General features: G+C 41.9%; 1 protein-coding gene and 1 long non-coding RNA gene across 3 annotated transcripts in view; one reads left to right on the top strand and one right to left on the bottom strand.

The window, feature by feature from the left end:
- The window catches only part of LOC123629847, a 29,565-nt gene extending 22,581 nt beyond the window's left edge, over positions 1–6,984 (bottom strand). The window contains exons 1-2 of one of the 2 annotated variants that reach the window (XR_006732319.1): positions 6,824–6,984; positions 4,372–4,724 (exon numbers count right to left, since the gene is read on the bottom strand). This is a non-coding gene — a long non-coding RNA (uncharacterized LOC123629847). Of the gene's footprint in view, positions 1–4,371; positions 4,725–5,452; positions 5,555–6,823 lie in introns of those variants that run through there. The other variant, XR_006732317.1, reaches the window with a different exon arrangement.
- A 483-nt stretch (positions 6,985–7,467) lies between these two features.
- The window catches only part of LOC123629835 (ankyrin repeat domain-containing protein 26-like), a 47,697-nt gene continuing 40,362 nt past the window's right edge, over positions 7,468–14,802 (top strand). The window contains exons 1-2 of the mRNA XM_045539216.1: positions 7,468–7,489; positions 7,679–7,797. Of these exons, the coding sequence (XP_045395172.1) occupies positions 7,468–7,489; positions 7,679–7,797 (141 nt within the window). The remainder of the gene's footprint in view (positions 7,490–7,678; positions 7,798–14,802) is intronic.

Here is a 14,802-nt window from a genome sequence, read left to right as displayed (position 1 = left end):
CATGTGGCCCTGCCCTTGCGCTAGCTGGTCATAAAAATTCTCAAAGACCTTAGCAGGTTTTGCTGACAATAATGACTAGCCACAGACTTAGAATCCCCCCAGCACAGACCAGCAGGGTCAAGTCTGCAAGCACAACAGAAGCCCCCTTGGGCTCTGACAGTTACCAGAAACAAAGTCCACAACTCCCGGGCTCAGAGGCAGTTGTCACTCAGCGCATTTAGCCCCCTGGGCATCAGGTAGAGAACTGGATGCCATCTGAAGTGGAGGGTCACCTGTTCACCTGCACATCCTTGGCTCTGATGTGCATTTTCCCTTCCGTCCTTGGCGCCAGCCAGCCTATATTCCAATCACCTGGCTCGTATCAGGTTTCCCAACTTAGATTGAGAAATCTCATTTACTAAATGGAATATTTAGTATAAAAATAAAATGATTGTCTGTATACTGCACCAGTGTCAGTAGAAACTTAAAGGAAGTTAAAAATTTTATGAGTTTAGCTTTTGAAATTGTTAGGAGTAATGATGAAAGGCTAAGAAACTTTTTGAGAGGTATATACTTAAACTCTTTAGGTAGTGGCCCTTCTTAAACAAGAAAATTTGCTTGGTGCAAAGTCTTTGCTTTATTACTATAGGAGACAAGTAATAATACCATCTTGAACGTTCCATTCCATATACAAATCATTTTTTTAAAATTTTCTTGAGAGTAGAAGTGACTTTAGACTCAACGTGAAATCTATCTAAGAGACACTGAGTTGTTCACATATACCAAATGGACACAATATTTTGTATGTTGTAATCACTAAGCAAAAAGTTTACTCTTCAAAGAAACTGGAAGCAGGAAAATAGTTGCTATGTTTTTTGTTTTTCTTCTTTGAAATTAAGGGAAAGGTGGCCTTGTTCACAACCTACCTGCAGGAGGAAAATAAACTATCAAACAGAAAAAAGAGGAATAAAGTCACAACACATAATGGCCCCGTTGAAGAGAAAACTTACAGCACAGCGGACGCTTTGCTTTGTTTCATTAAATACCTGAAACTCAACTCACAGTCCTCAAGCCTAACTCGTTATCTCTAAGAGTTTCTTTCCCAGCCTTGAAGAGCCCTAAACAGACAACAGGGCTGCAGGCTCTTTGCCTCAGTTCCTGCCAGGACAGCTTTCAAGGACTCAGATAAAGCCAGCCTCACAGAGAAGCGGCAAAAAAAAAAAAAAAAAAAAAAAAAAAATTGGAAAAAGCAAACACCTTGGCTCCACAGCTGCTTCTGTTATCCGTGTGCAGCTAAGGAAACAAGAAGCCATTTTTACCCTTTAAAACACCAAGCCCCTTTTCCTCAGCTGCCAGCACTTTCCACCTTCCTTCTTGCTGTGCCATTTTCCTTCTTTCTCTCCTTCTTTCTTTTTCAGAAAAGTAAGTAAACTTTTTACTTCTACATACCCTAAACTTTGCATGAGAAATCTTTCTGTGCCCATGCTGGGAGCACCTGGTGAATTCACCACTCTTACATTAACATTTGAATATTATCATATGAACTGAATGTCTGTGTACCTCCCCAAATTCAGATGTTGAAGTTCTAACACCCAATGTGATAGTATTAGGAAGTGGGTCTTTGAGATTAGGGAATGTGGGTGGAGCCCTTATCAACTGTACTACTGCCTTTACTAAAGGGACTTCAAAGACCTCCCTTGTCCCTTCAGCCCATGAGGACGTACCAAGAAGAACACCATCTATAAACCAGGAGGCAGGTCCTGTCCTTACCAGACACAGAAGCTGCTAATGCCTTGATCTTGGATTGCCCAGCCTCCAGAATGGTGAGAAATAAATTTCTACTGTTTATAAGCTACCCAGTTTACAGTCATTTGCTATAGCAGGCCTAATTGACTAAGATAGATACTAAATTATATTTATCTTGATTTTATTTTCCACTTTTTGGTTAAAGCGCTTAAAGTCCTATAATATAAAATGGTGCTTATAAATGAAATTTATGTTCCTGTGTTTACTGTTGAAGAAATGTTAATCAATTTTATTCAATTTGCATTTGAAACTTATTTTGGCACAAATGCATGCTCCAATTGTGCAGAAATTAAGAACTCAACAATAATGGCTATAATTAAAAAAATAAACCTGTCAACAAATGTTGAGGATATGGAGAAAATGGAGCCCTCACATATACCTGGTGGGAATGAAAATGGTGCATCCACTTTGGAACAAAATCTAGCAGTTCCTTAACCATTTGAGAATGGTTAAACACAGAGTTACGGTACGATCCAGCAATTTCATTCCCATGTATGTATACAGAAAACAGCATGATCCAGCAATTTCATTCCAACATATGTACACAAACACAAAACTAAGTTTTCTATCTCTCCCACTCACTACTCAACACAGAACACTTCTACAACCAAAATGTGAGGGGTCTGAACCCACCAACAACTACTTCTCTGGTGAACACTGACTGGGCATACCACAATTTAACTCAATTCTGACACTAACTGCAGTTAGGAGAGACCCCACAGATTGAGGGCTCAGTTCCACAAGATGGTACCCCTCAACCACTTGGGTCAACAACTGCAACCCCTGGGTTGTGACCTGTACTTCTGACAGACTGTGTATAAGTCAGGGTTCCCATGACCCCTCCTCAGGTTCAATAATCTCCTAGGATGCCTCATAGAACTTACGGAAATATTTATGTTCACTGGTTTATTATATCAATGAACGAGATGACAGCCAGCTGGAGATATGTAGGGCAAGGGTCAGCAAGGTTCATAAGCACAGGAGCTTCTGTCCCTGTGGAGCTGGGGTGTATGACCTCCCAGCACAAGGGTGTGTTCACTAACTGGGAAGCTCTACAAACCCCCCAGGGGTTCAGGGATTTTCATGGAGACTTTATCACGTAGGCATGATGGATTGTGAACTCCATTTCCTGCCCCTCCCCCCTCTCCAGAGCATGGTGTGTCAGGGTAGGGGGCTGAAAGTTTCAAGCTTCTAATCATGGCTTGGTCTTTCTGGTGACCAGCCCCCATCCAGAATCTCAATAAGAGTCTCCTCATTAGAACAAAATACGCTCGTAACATCCAGGAAATTCCAAGAGATTTAGGAGGTCTGTGTCAGTAACCAGGGGCAGAGACCAATATACATGTATTTCTCGTTATTTCACAAAAACAAATGAAAATGTATATCTCTACAAAAACTTGTACATGAACAGAAGCATTATGCACAATAGCTAGGGTGGAAACAACCCAGATGCCCATCGTCAACACAAGAATGGATAAAGAAAATGAGGTGTATCCATAAAATAGTATTCAGCCTTAGAAAGGAAGAAAATTCTGATATGTGTTACAACATGGATGAATCTTGAAAACATTAGGCAAGTGGAATAAGCCAGACACAAATAATAAAATATTGTATGATTTGACTTATGTGGGGTATGTGGAATAGGAAAATTTATATAGACATAAAGTAGAATACCGGTTACCAGGGCCTCAGGGGGAGGAAAGATGGAGAGTTATTTTTTGATGGGTACAGAGTGTTAATTTAGGATGATGTAAAATCACCAGAAATGAACAGTGGTGAGGGTTGGACAACAATATGCATGGACTTAACATGACTAAATTTATACCCAAAAAGGGTTAAAATGGTAAATTTTATGTTAGAAATATTGTACCACTATAATAAAACCTTAGAATAGCTTCATAGATATAAAACTTATAATTTTAGTACATCTACAGATCTTAATTTAGATTAATTTTAGTTAGTAAATTGTTGACCGGAAAAAAAATGCAGTACTGATACAAACTGTAACAGGGATGAACTTTGAAAACATACTGAGCGAAAGTAGCTAGTCATAGAGGACCATAGATTGCATGACTCCATTTTGATGAAATGTCTGGAAAGGATAAATCTATACAGACAAAGTAGATCACTGGTTGCCTAGGGCTGGAGGGGATGGAAGGTTGGAGGATTATGTCTACAAGGGGTGAGATTTTTTTTTTTTTAGAGTAAGAAAAATGTTCTAATGTGAGTTGTATTGATAAATATAAAACTTTACAAATACACAAAATGTCATTCAACTGCACAATTTAAACAGGTGAATTACATCTCAAAGGTATTTTTTATAAAGAAATACAGAAACTCTACAAGTATGTTAAATCTACTGATATCTAATTTGCTACAACTATTATAACATAGAAATGTTACTGACAAATGGTTGGTAGAAACTATGGGCAGCTGTACCCCTTTGTCCTCTCCTGTCATGATGATGCTTTGGGACAACCACACCCCCCAACCCTCCCAACTCCCCTGGCCCGAAACAATGAGCTCACAGGCCTGCACGTCCACACTCTGGCTCAGCAATGCTCTCCTCTCACTGGGGTCTCTTACCTGTCCAGAGAAGCTGCTGCTGGATGGTCCAGGGTGGCCCCATCTGGAATGATTCGCCTCACACCTCATCCCTCAGCCAGAGCCCAGGCACACGCTCGTAACAGTGGCACAGAAAAACACAAGTCTGTCCTGAGCCTCCTCAGGTGTCACAGCAGCAGGCATCCCATTGACCAGAACAAGTCACATGGCCTGACTCAGAGTCAAGGGTCCAGAGAGGCAGTGCTGTCTCTTCAATGGAAGGAACTGAGGAGTCTCCACGTGGAGAAGGGGATGCATCTGCGGAGGGTGAAGAATGGGGACCCCCGACACAGGAGCCTCCTGCAGCAGCTTATGTGACCGGCACAGGGTGTGCTCTGTAAAACGTTAAAGAGAACGGACATAAACATTTCCCAGTGTTACCCTCTTCCCGTTTTCACTTAAAGTTTCCCAAGAGACTTTAAAACATCTTGCTTTTTCAGTTTAATGATAGATATTAAATGATGGAAACATTTCATATTTTTATATTTTAGTTTGAATGGTTGCATAATTCAAGCAGTTTTAAAAGCAAGTAATGTCTAATTTGTAATGGCAAATTCTGGTATAAATGCCAGTGGCTAATATTGTGTGACACGAGCTTCATGACTTCCTTTTTAATTGTAAGAACTTTTAGCTTTTTCAAAGATACTTTTTAAAATGCTTTTCTAGATTTTCTACTTTTATCACAGAAATACATGCTTGCATTTAAAAGTATAAATTGGCATAAGGAAATGTTAACAACTACCCCCTATACACACAATTCCATTCTCCATTGATTTCTCCTTGATGTTTGTCTTTCTTCATGTTCATACACATAATCACAGGACTAAGATGAATATAATTATAGTATGATTTTGTTCTTCACTGTGCACTAGGTTAACATTTTGGATTTGCATTTTTCATTTCCAGAGAGTGGAAATGGCATCCTATTTTGCCTGTCTAAAATCAGTTTGAATCCTAAATGGCTCTTGTAAAGCACGGCCCTGAAGACAGGCTTTTTGTTGCAATTGTCTCCACCCCATGGACTGTGAGTATGGCTTATGTTAATTAAATAACAAGGGCTCACCTGACAGCGTTGGCCTTCTATCCAGACATAAATCGAAAGGAAGGAAATTGTACTTTATCAGAGTTATTTTTTTCATTTTTAAGTGGTTGCTGTGGTTGATTTTTCGAGGATTTGAAAGTGGTGGCTTGAAGTGGGGAACAGAAGCCCCTTCTAGCTAAATGCCTTAAGAAAAAGAAATAAAAGATATGTAAGTTGGGAAAGAAGAAATAAAATGCTCTCTGCTTACAGATAACTCAATTTTCTATGTAGAAAAAATCCCAAAGAACCAACAAAGTTTTCCTCCGTATGAGGAAAACTACAAAACCGTTGAAAGGAATCAAAATCTAAATAAATGAAGAGATTTTTCATGTTCATAGATAGGAGAACTAAATGTTAAGATGACAATTCTCTTACTTGATCTATAAATTCAAAACAATTCCAGTCAAAACATCAGCAAGTTATTTTGACAACTTGAAAGTGACAAACTCATTCTAAAGTTTATATGGAAAAGGTAAAAGACCCACAGTAGCCAACAATATCAGAGGGGAGGAACAAATTTGAAGGACTTGCAAATTGATCAACCGAACAGAATAGAGAACCCAGAAATAAAAGCACAGAAACATAGTCAATTGACCTTTTAGAAAAAGGCAAACGCAGTGTAATGGAGGAAAGACAGCCTTTTCAAAAATGATGGTGGAACCCCTGCATATCTATATGCCAACAAAAGAAAAAAAGAAAAGCAAAAGAAAGAATCGAGACACAGTCCTTCCTCCTCAAAAATTAACTGAAAGTGAATCTTAGACCTAACTTTACAACTCATGTTATTTTTATTTGACAAACCCTCATAGTATACATGTATGGGGTGAACTGTCATGTTCTGATACATGTATACAGTGTGGAATAATTGAACCAAGGTTGTTAACACATCCATCGGCCCACTCACCTATCATTTTTGTGGTGACACATCTGAAGTTACTATCTTAGCTATTTGGAAATCTACAATACGCTGTTACTGACTACAGTCGCCCTGCTGCGCAACGGATGTCACAACCGGGTCCTTCTGTGTGCACCCGGGTACCTGAGGCCCAACCCCGCCCCAACACCCCTCGGGCAATCATCATTCTACCCTCCACTTCCACGGCTCAACTTCTCAGACCTCAGTTAAAATACAAAATGTAAAACTTCCATAAAACACCACAGGAGAGAATACTGCTAGGTAACCTTGGGTTTGGCAATGACTTTTTAGATAACGCCACCAAAGTAAAATCCACAGAAGAAAACACTGGTACGTCTTTGCTAGTATCAAAAACTTCTGCCTGAGAAGGAAAGTATTAACAGAAGGGAGAAGCAAGCGAGGCATGGACTGGGAGTCAGTATTTGCAAGACACGCACCTTACCGGAGACACGCACTTAAGGGCGGTGGTGCGGCTGCCCACAGGCTGGGGGCGCGGCTGCAGCCACACACTCCTTCGCTGTCGCCGAAAACCCAGGGAGGCGCCGGCGTGCAGAAAGGCGCAGGCGGTGTCAGGGGTGCACAGGCCGTGCCAAGGAGGGGCAGGCACACAGAGGGGCATGGAGGCGGCGCCAGGGCGCAGGCGCACGGAGGAGGCGCGGCGGCCCCAGGGCGCAGGCTCACGGAGGAGGCGCGGCGGCCCCAGGGCGCAGGCGCACGGAGGAGGCGCGGGCGGCCCCAGGGCGCAGGCGCACGGAGGAGGCGCGGGGCGGCCCCAGGGCGCAGGCGCACGGAGGAGGCGCGGGGCAGCCCCAGGGCGCAGGCGCACGGAGGAGGCGCGGCGGCCCCAGGGCGCAGGCTCACGGAGGAGGCGCGGGCGGCCCCAGGGCGCAGGCGCACGGAGGAGGCGCGGGCGGCCCCAGGGCGCAGGCGCACGGAGGAGGCGCGGGCGGCCTCAGGGCGCAGGCGCACGGAGGGGCGCGCGGGCGGCCCCAGGGCGCAGGCACACGGAGGAGGCGCCGGGTGGCCCCAGGGCGCAGGCGCACAGAGGGGTGCGCAGGCGGTGTCACGGAGGCGCAGGTGCATGGAGGCGGCCGCTGGATCAAGTGACTGAGGCGGCGGCTGAAGCGGGGGCGGTGGGAAGGACTCGCGTGGAGTTTCCCCAGCGCGGATCCGCTGCCCCGACAGGGAAGAGTAGGCGTCGGGGGCGTCCGTGGCGGCCTTGGCGGCGCTGCGGAGACGAAGACGGCGGGCGCAGAGATGAGCGCGTCGTGGCGGCCCCTCGGGCGGCTGAGGCGGCAGCGCTCGGAGGGGAGCACACGGCGGCGCTGTGACAGTGGGCGGGACCCCCTGGACGCTCCCCTGCGTGGACCCTGTGGCGCTCGGGCACCGGGAGGAGGCGGCGCACCGTGAGGTGAGCGAGAGGGCCCGGAGCCCGGCCGGGCGCTGCTGCTGCGCACGCACCCCCGGTCGGTCGTGCCCGCGGGGCCGGCGGCGCGCCGGGCTCGGTCACAGGCAGTCTTGGCCTCGCGGGTGGCGGTCGCCGTGCGGCGGCGCTGGAGGCTGTGGGCCCGGGACGTGGGAGGGTCGCGACCCCGTCCCTCCCCCGGCCGTCCCGCCCCAATGCCCAGACTCCGATTGAAGGCGGCGGTCAGAGCAGGGTGGCCTCGCGACTGGGCTCGTGGACCTGCCCTGGTCACGTGGAGGGGACGTGTCCCTGTCCAGGACGGGGGGCCGCCGTGGGTGGCACCTGCCCAGGAGCGCCTCTGTGGGCTGGCGCGCTGTGGCCGGGGGAGTTTCGCATGCCGCGGTTACAGTTACCCCAAGCGGGAAACTGTCCACTCGGCCCCCAGACTCACCTGAAAGTCATTTTGACACAGAACTTGGGAGGGCGGGCGGGCGGGCGGGCAGGAGGGGATCACATGGTTAAAGCAGCACTCGGCACCAGACAGAGAGATTTAATGACAGTTTTGCTGAGGGCTCAGGGGTAGTACTAATTTCTTGAAGCAATTTTCTCTGGTAACCCGAATCTCCTCTCTCTTTATTTTTCAACACCCACTTTATTTTCTTGGGAAACTTATTTTTCCCTTAACTCTTTTCCTTCTCCACTTTCCGCAAAGAATCTGCTAACCAACACCTGTGACCTTATTTTCTTTAATTGTTAGTGCCCATGACAACATTGTGAATGGTGGCCTTGCTTGACCTTTTTCGATTTGTGGTGGTGTGTTAAATTGTCCTTGTTTAAATTATCTGCTTGAATTAGAGTCCCCGTTTTCCAGGTGGCTGTCCCCTTACTGCTAGTCCTGAAATCTTGCCTACTTGTGTCTGGGATTTTAACTTTGAGAGGAAGAGAGTGAATATGAATACGTGAAAAATAAGGTGATGTGTAATGATGGCACTTTGTATTTTTCACAGTACACTATAATTTACCACTGCAAAACAGTTTTGTAGGCTGTGCAAACTCACTTGGCCATTGACCAAAAGGTTTTGAAGGTGGAGTTGGTGTTTCTTTTTTTTTTGTAATTGCTGTTAAGACAGTTATTTAAGAAGGCTGAAGAAAAATTGGAAAAGTTTGAACTAGAAGAGAAGGAAAGAGGGTATAGTTTGAAGCGGATACAGGGTCGACAGAAGGCAGTCATCTGTGTAAGTCATCGGCTTTCTGATTCCTTAAGTCCAAAACTTAGGAAATCAATTTCTGATGTATATTGCATTTGCATCTTTTAGACATTTTGTATTGGCTGAAACGACTGAGTTTTTATTTGATCCCATAACATTTTTTTGTTTGAAATTTTATGTGTTTCAAAAACAGTAAAGAAAATTCTCGTTCATTACAGGTGCAGATTACCTGATGTGAAATCATAGTATTACAACTTTCAGTCTTCATTTACTAGAAGGATAAGGTTTTCTTTCATGCTCTCTATGCTAGGTTTGTATTATATGATGCTGTTCTCCATAACCCAAAGTTCAGTTAAATAGCTGATGCAGTTTTAAATGTAAAATAGTAGCAGGGGAGGAATCATTAGACATAGTCATTTTCTTTTCACAATTATTTGCTACAAACATGTGGCAATGTAACAAAACAGAGTTAGTGTCTCTCTGTATCCAAAAAGGATTTTACTGGTGATTCTCTGGTGGTGGTATATAGTTTTATGAGGCAAATTTTGATTATGAGGAGACAGATGTATTAGGACCAAACAAATGAAGAAATGACTTGCTAAAATGAAATAAAATATTTTATTTGCACTCAGCTTTTTGGAGACAAAATTTTTTCTTTTATAGGATTGTGTATAGTAAATAAACACCACAGCATCCTAAAGCAGTGTCTGATGAAGCTAACTGCCATGTTTTAGACCAGTAGTTACCCTCATTTACTTTAATGTAAAATTACTGAAAATGAAAACTAATATTTGTTTGGGACCAAAGACTCATCTTTTGGTTTCTAGTTTTATGGAAACTACAGAAACTGAAAGATTTAGAGATTTGTAGCTGCAGAAAAAAAATAGTGTTGAATGCTAATAATGTTGTGGGCACTGTGCTTTGTATGTGTTGTCTCATTTAATCCTCACACCAAACTTGTCAGGTAGATATCAGCATTTTATAAATGAGGAAACTTAAGCCTTAAAGATGAATGTAAACCCATTGTGAGTCAAGACTTGACATGGGTCTGTCTGACTCTGGTTTGTATTCTTACTGACACTGTGCTCTACTTCTGCCTCTTTCCTCTTAACACTCTTTCATGGTATTGTGACTTGGAATGGGCCTTTGATGTTGATTTAGTAATATAGGGAGACCCAATTGCTGCCCCAAATTTATAAGTGGCTGATCATGTTGACATAGTAGAGCTAATTAGCAGAATCTTTCCTAGTATTTGTGATTCTCTTTTGGTTACGGGTCAGAAACTTCCCTAGAGTCTACATAAGAATACCCTTCTTGTAGGTGAACAATCCAGTTTTAAAGCATTTCATTAATTTGAAAAAGACAGTCACTTATACACCTGTAGTCAAAAAGCAGTGTGTAAGTGAAGTCAGTGGCAGATGCCTATAGTCCTAGCTACTGTAGAGGCTGAGGTGGGGGGATCCAGTCTAGCCAGAGGAACATGCTGAAACCCCGTCTCAGTAATCAATCAATGGCAGTGTGTAGCAGACCTGCAGTGTATCCACACAGGTGCTTTAGATTTTTTTTGATCAGATTTTGTCTTTTCAGATTATCGGTGGCTTTAATGTAAGATTCTGGTATCGTTCAAGGCTTCTTTTTTATTTTTTTTATTTATTATTTATTTTTTTATTTCAGCTTATTATGGGGGTACAGAAGTTCAGGTTACATATATTGCCCTTGCCCCCCTATCCCCCAGAGTCTGAGCTTGAAGCGTGTCCATTCCCCAGACAGTGCACATCGCACTCACCATGTAGGTATACACCCATCCCTCCTTCCACCCCCCACCTCTGTCCGATACCCAATTGGTGTTATTCCCAAATGTGCACTTAGGTGATGATCAGGGAAACCAATTTGATGTGAGTACATGTGGTGCTTATTTTTCCATTCTTGGGATACCTCACTTAATAGAATGGGTTCCAACTCTCTCCAGGAGAACAAAAGAGATTGTATATCACCATTATTTCTTATAGCTGAGTAATACTCCATGGTGTACATATACCACATTTTTCTAATCCATTCATGAACTGATGGGCAGTTGGGTTGTTTCCACATCTTGGCAATTGTGAATTGTGTGGCTGTAAACCTTCGGGTACAGGTGTCTTTTTTATAGAATGACTTTCGTTCTTTGGGTAGATGCCCAACAATGGGATTTCTGGATCGAACGATAGGTCTACTTGAATCTGTTTAAGGTATCTCCATATTGCTTTCCACAAGGGTTGCACTAGTTTGCAGTCCCACCAGCAGTGTATGAGCGTTCTTGTGTCTCCGCATCCACGCCAACATGTGTTGTTTTGGGACTTTTTGATAAAGGCCATTCTCACCGGAACTAAGTGATGTCTCATTGTGGTTTTGATTTGCATTTCCTTGATGATTAGAGATGTTGAGCATTTTTTCGTATGTTTGTTAGCCATTCTTATATCTTCTTTTGAAAAATTGCTATTCATGTCGTTTGCACATTTTTTTGATAGGGTTGTTTGATTTTTTCTTACTGATTTCCCTGAGTTCTAAGTAAATTCTTGTTATCAGTCCTTTATCTGACGTGTAGTATGTGAAAATTTTTTCCTATTTTGTAGGTTGTCTGTTTATTCTCGTGACTGTTTCTTTGGCTGTGCAGAAGCTTTCTAATATATTATAATCAGGTCCCATTCATTTATTTTTGTTGTTGCTGTGATTGCCTTAGGGGTCTTCCTCATAAATTCTTTGCCTAGGCCAATGTCTGTAAGAGTCTTTCCTACATTCTCTTCTAGAATTCTAATTGTTTCACACCCAAGGTTTAAGTCTGTTGTTATGCACCATGATTTGATTTTTGTGAGAGGTGAAAGCTGTGGGTCCTGTTTCAGTCTTCTACATGTGGCTATCCAATTTTCCCAGCACCATTTGTTGAATAAGGATTCTTGTCCCCAGAGTATGTTTTTGTCTGCTTTGTCAAAGATTAGATGGCTATATGAGGATGGTTTTATATTTGGATTTTCTGTTCTGTTCCACTGGTCTGTGTCCCTACACTTGTGCCAATACCAAGCAGTTTTAAGAACCACAGCCTTGTAGTATTGTTTGAAGTCTGGCAAATTAATACCTCCCATATTGTTTTTATTGCTTAAAATTGCTTTTGCTAAATGAGGTCTTCTCTGGTTCCATACAAAGCATCAAATTATTTTTTCTATATCTGTGAAAAATGATGTTGGTAATTTAATAGGGATTGCATTGAATCTGTAGATCACTTTGGGTAGTATAGACATTTTAACAATGTTGATTCTTCCGATCCACGAGCATGGTATGGTTTTCCACCTATTTACATGCTCTGCAATTTCCTTCCTCAGTGTTTCGTAGTTCTCCCTATGGAGGTCCTTTACCTCTTTAGTTAAATATATTCCTAGGTATTTTGTTTTGTTTGTTGCTATTTTGAAGGGTATTGAGTCCTTAATTTGGTTCTCCGATTAACTGTTATTGGCATATATGAATGCCTCCGATTTGTGTGTATTGATTTTGTAACCTGAGACTTTACTGAATTCATTGACCAATTCCAGGAGTCTCTTGGTTGAATCCTTGGGGTTTTCCAGATATAACATCATATCCTCAGCAAAGAGTGAGAGTTTGGTCTTTTCTTTCCCTGTTTGGACTTCCTTGATTCTGCTCTCTTGCCTGATAGCTCTCCAAAGGACTTCCAATACTATGTTGAAAAGTAATGGGGACAGTGGGCAGCCTTGTCTGGTTCCAGTTCTAAGTGGGAATGCTTTCAGTTTTTCCCCATTCAGTATGATGTTGGCTGTGGGTTTGTCATATATGGCTTGTATCATTTTTAGGTAGGTCCCGTCAATGCCTATTATGTTAAGCGTTATTATCGTAAAAGGATGTTGAATTTTGTCGAATGCTTTTTCTGCATCTATTGAGAGGATCATATGGTCCTTATTTTTGCTTCCATTTATGTGGTGAATTACATTTATATATTTGCGTATGTTAAACTATCCCTACGTCTCTGGGATGAAGCCCACTTGGTTGTGATGGATTATTTTTTTGATAAGCACTTGGATTCGATTTGCTAGGATTTCATTGAGAATTTTTGCATCTATATTCATAAGAGATATTGGTCTGTAGTTTTCTTTTTTTGTTGCATCCTTTCCTGGTTTTGGTAGCAATGTTATCTTGGCTTGGTAAAACGTGTTGGGGAGAATTCCATCCTTCTCGATATTGGAGAATAGTTTATGTAGGATGGGCACCAGTTCTTCTTTGTAAGTGTGGTAAAATTCGGGTGTGAACCCATCTGGACCAGGGCTTTTCTTTTTGGGAAGGTTTTTTATTGCTGTTTCGATTTCAGTTCTTGCTATTGGTCTATTCAGGAATTCTATTTCTTCCTGGTTGAGCCTGGGAAGACTATGTGTTTCTAAAAATTTGTCCATTTCCTCCACATTTTCCAGTTTGTGTGCATAAAGATTTTTGTAGAATTCATAGATTATATGTACCTCTGTGGCATCAGTTGTGATTTCTCCTTTCATGTTCCTGATGGAGGTTATTAGAGATTTTTCTTTTCTGCTCTTGGTTAGTTTAGCCAGAGATGTATCTATTTTGTTTATCTTTTCAAAGAACCAACTTTTTGTTTTATTAATTTCCCTTATGATTTTTTTATTGTCCTTTTCATTTAGTTCTCATTTGATATTAATAATTTCTCATCTTCTGATGGGTTTGAGGTCGGTCTGTTCTTCTTTCTCCAGCTTTTTGAGTCTATTCATTAGGTTGTCTATTTGTGAGTTTTCTGTCTTTTTGATATAGGCATTTATGGAAATGAATTTTCCTCTCAGGACTGCTTTAGCTGTTTCCCACAGATTTTGATAAGTTGTGTCTCCTTTGTCGTTTAATTCAAAGAATCTTTCGATTTCTGTCTTGATTTCTTCATTTATAAAATATTCATTCAGGAGAAGGTTTTTTAATTTCCATGACTTTGAGTAGGAATGAGAATTTCTGTTAGGGTTAATTTCTACCTTTATTCCGCTGTGATCTGAGAAGATGCATGGTATAATTTCTATTTTTTAAAATTTTTTAAGACATACTTTATGTCCTAGGATATGATCAATCTTAGAGAATATCCCATGAGCTGATGAGAAGAATGTATATTCAGTGGATTTTGGGTAGAATGTCCTATAGGTGTCAGTCAGGCCCATTTGTTCTAGCATTCTATTTAAGTCCATTATTTCTTTGTTTATTTTCTGTTTGGAGGATCTGTCCTGTAGTGTGAGTAGCGTGTTAAACTCTCCAACTATCAAAGTGCTGTTGTCTATCATTTTGTTCAAATCAAGTAGGGTTTGCTTTATGAATCTGGGTTCACCTAAGTTGGATGCATATATATTAAGTACAGTTATGTCTTCTTGTTGAATTGTAACCTTCACCAGTATATAGTAACCATCTTTGTCTTTCATTACTTTTATTGATTTAAAAACTAAGTTATCGGAGATTAAAACCACCATGCCAGCTTTCTTTTGGCTTCCATTTGCTTGAAATATCGATTTCCACCCTTTTATTTTCAGTCTAAATGCATCCTTGCAGGTTAGATGAGTTTCCTGAAGACAGCAGATACTTAGCTTTTATTTTTTTTAACCATTGGGCCAGTCTATGTCTCTTGAGTCGGGAATTCAATTCATTCACTTTTAATGAAAGAATTGATAAGTGAGATTGATTTTTGTTCCTCATGTTGGGTTGAATTTCATTATTCTGTTTTCTCACTTGAGCCATTGTGATAACTGGGTTTTTATCTTCTCTTGAGTAGTTGTATATT

This window comes from Lemur catta, unplaced genomic scaffold (genome assembly GCF_020740605.2).
Source record: "Lemur catta isolate mLemCat1 unplaced genomic scaffold, mLemCat1.pri scaffold_53_ctg1, whole genome shotgun sequence".
Classification (NCBI taxonomy): Eukaryota; Metazoa; Chordata; class Mammalia; order Primates; family Lemuridae; genus Lemur; species Lemur catta.
Note: the sequence above shows the minus strand (reverse complement) of the source record. Positions and strands in the feature narration are given on the sequence as shown.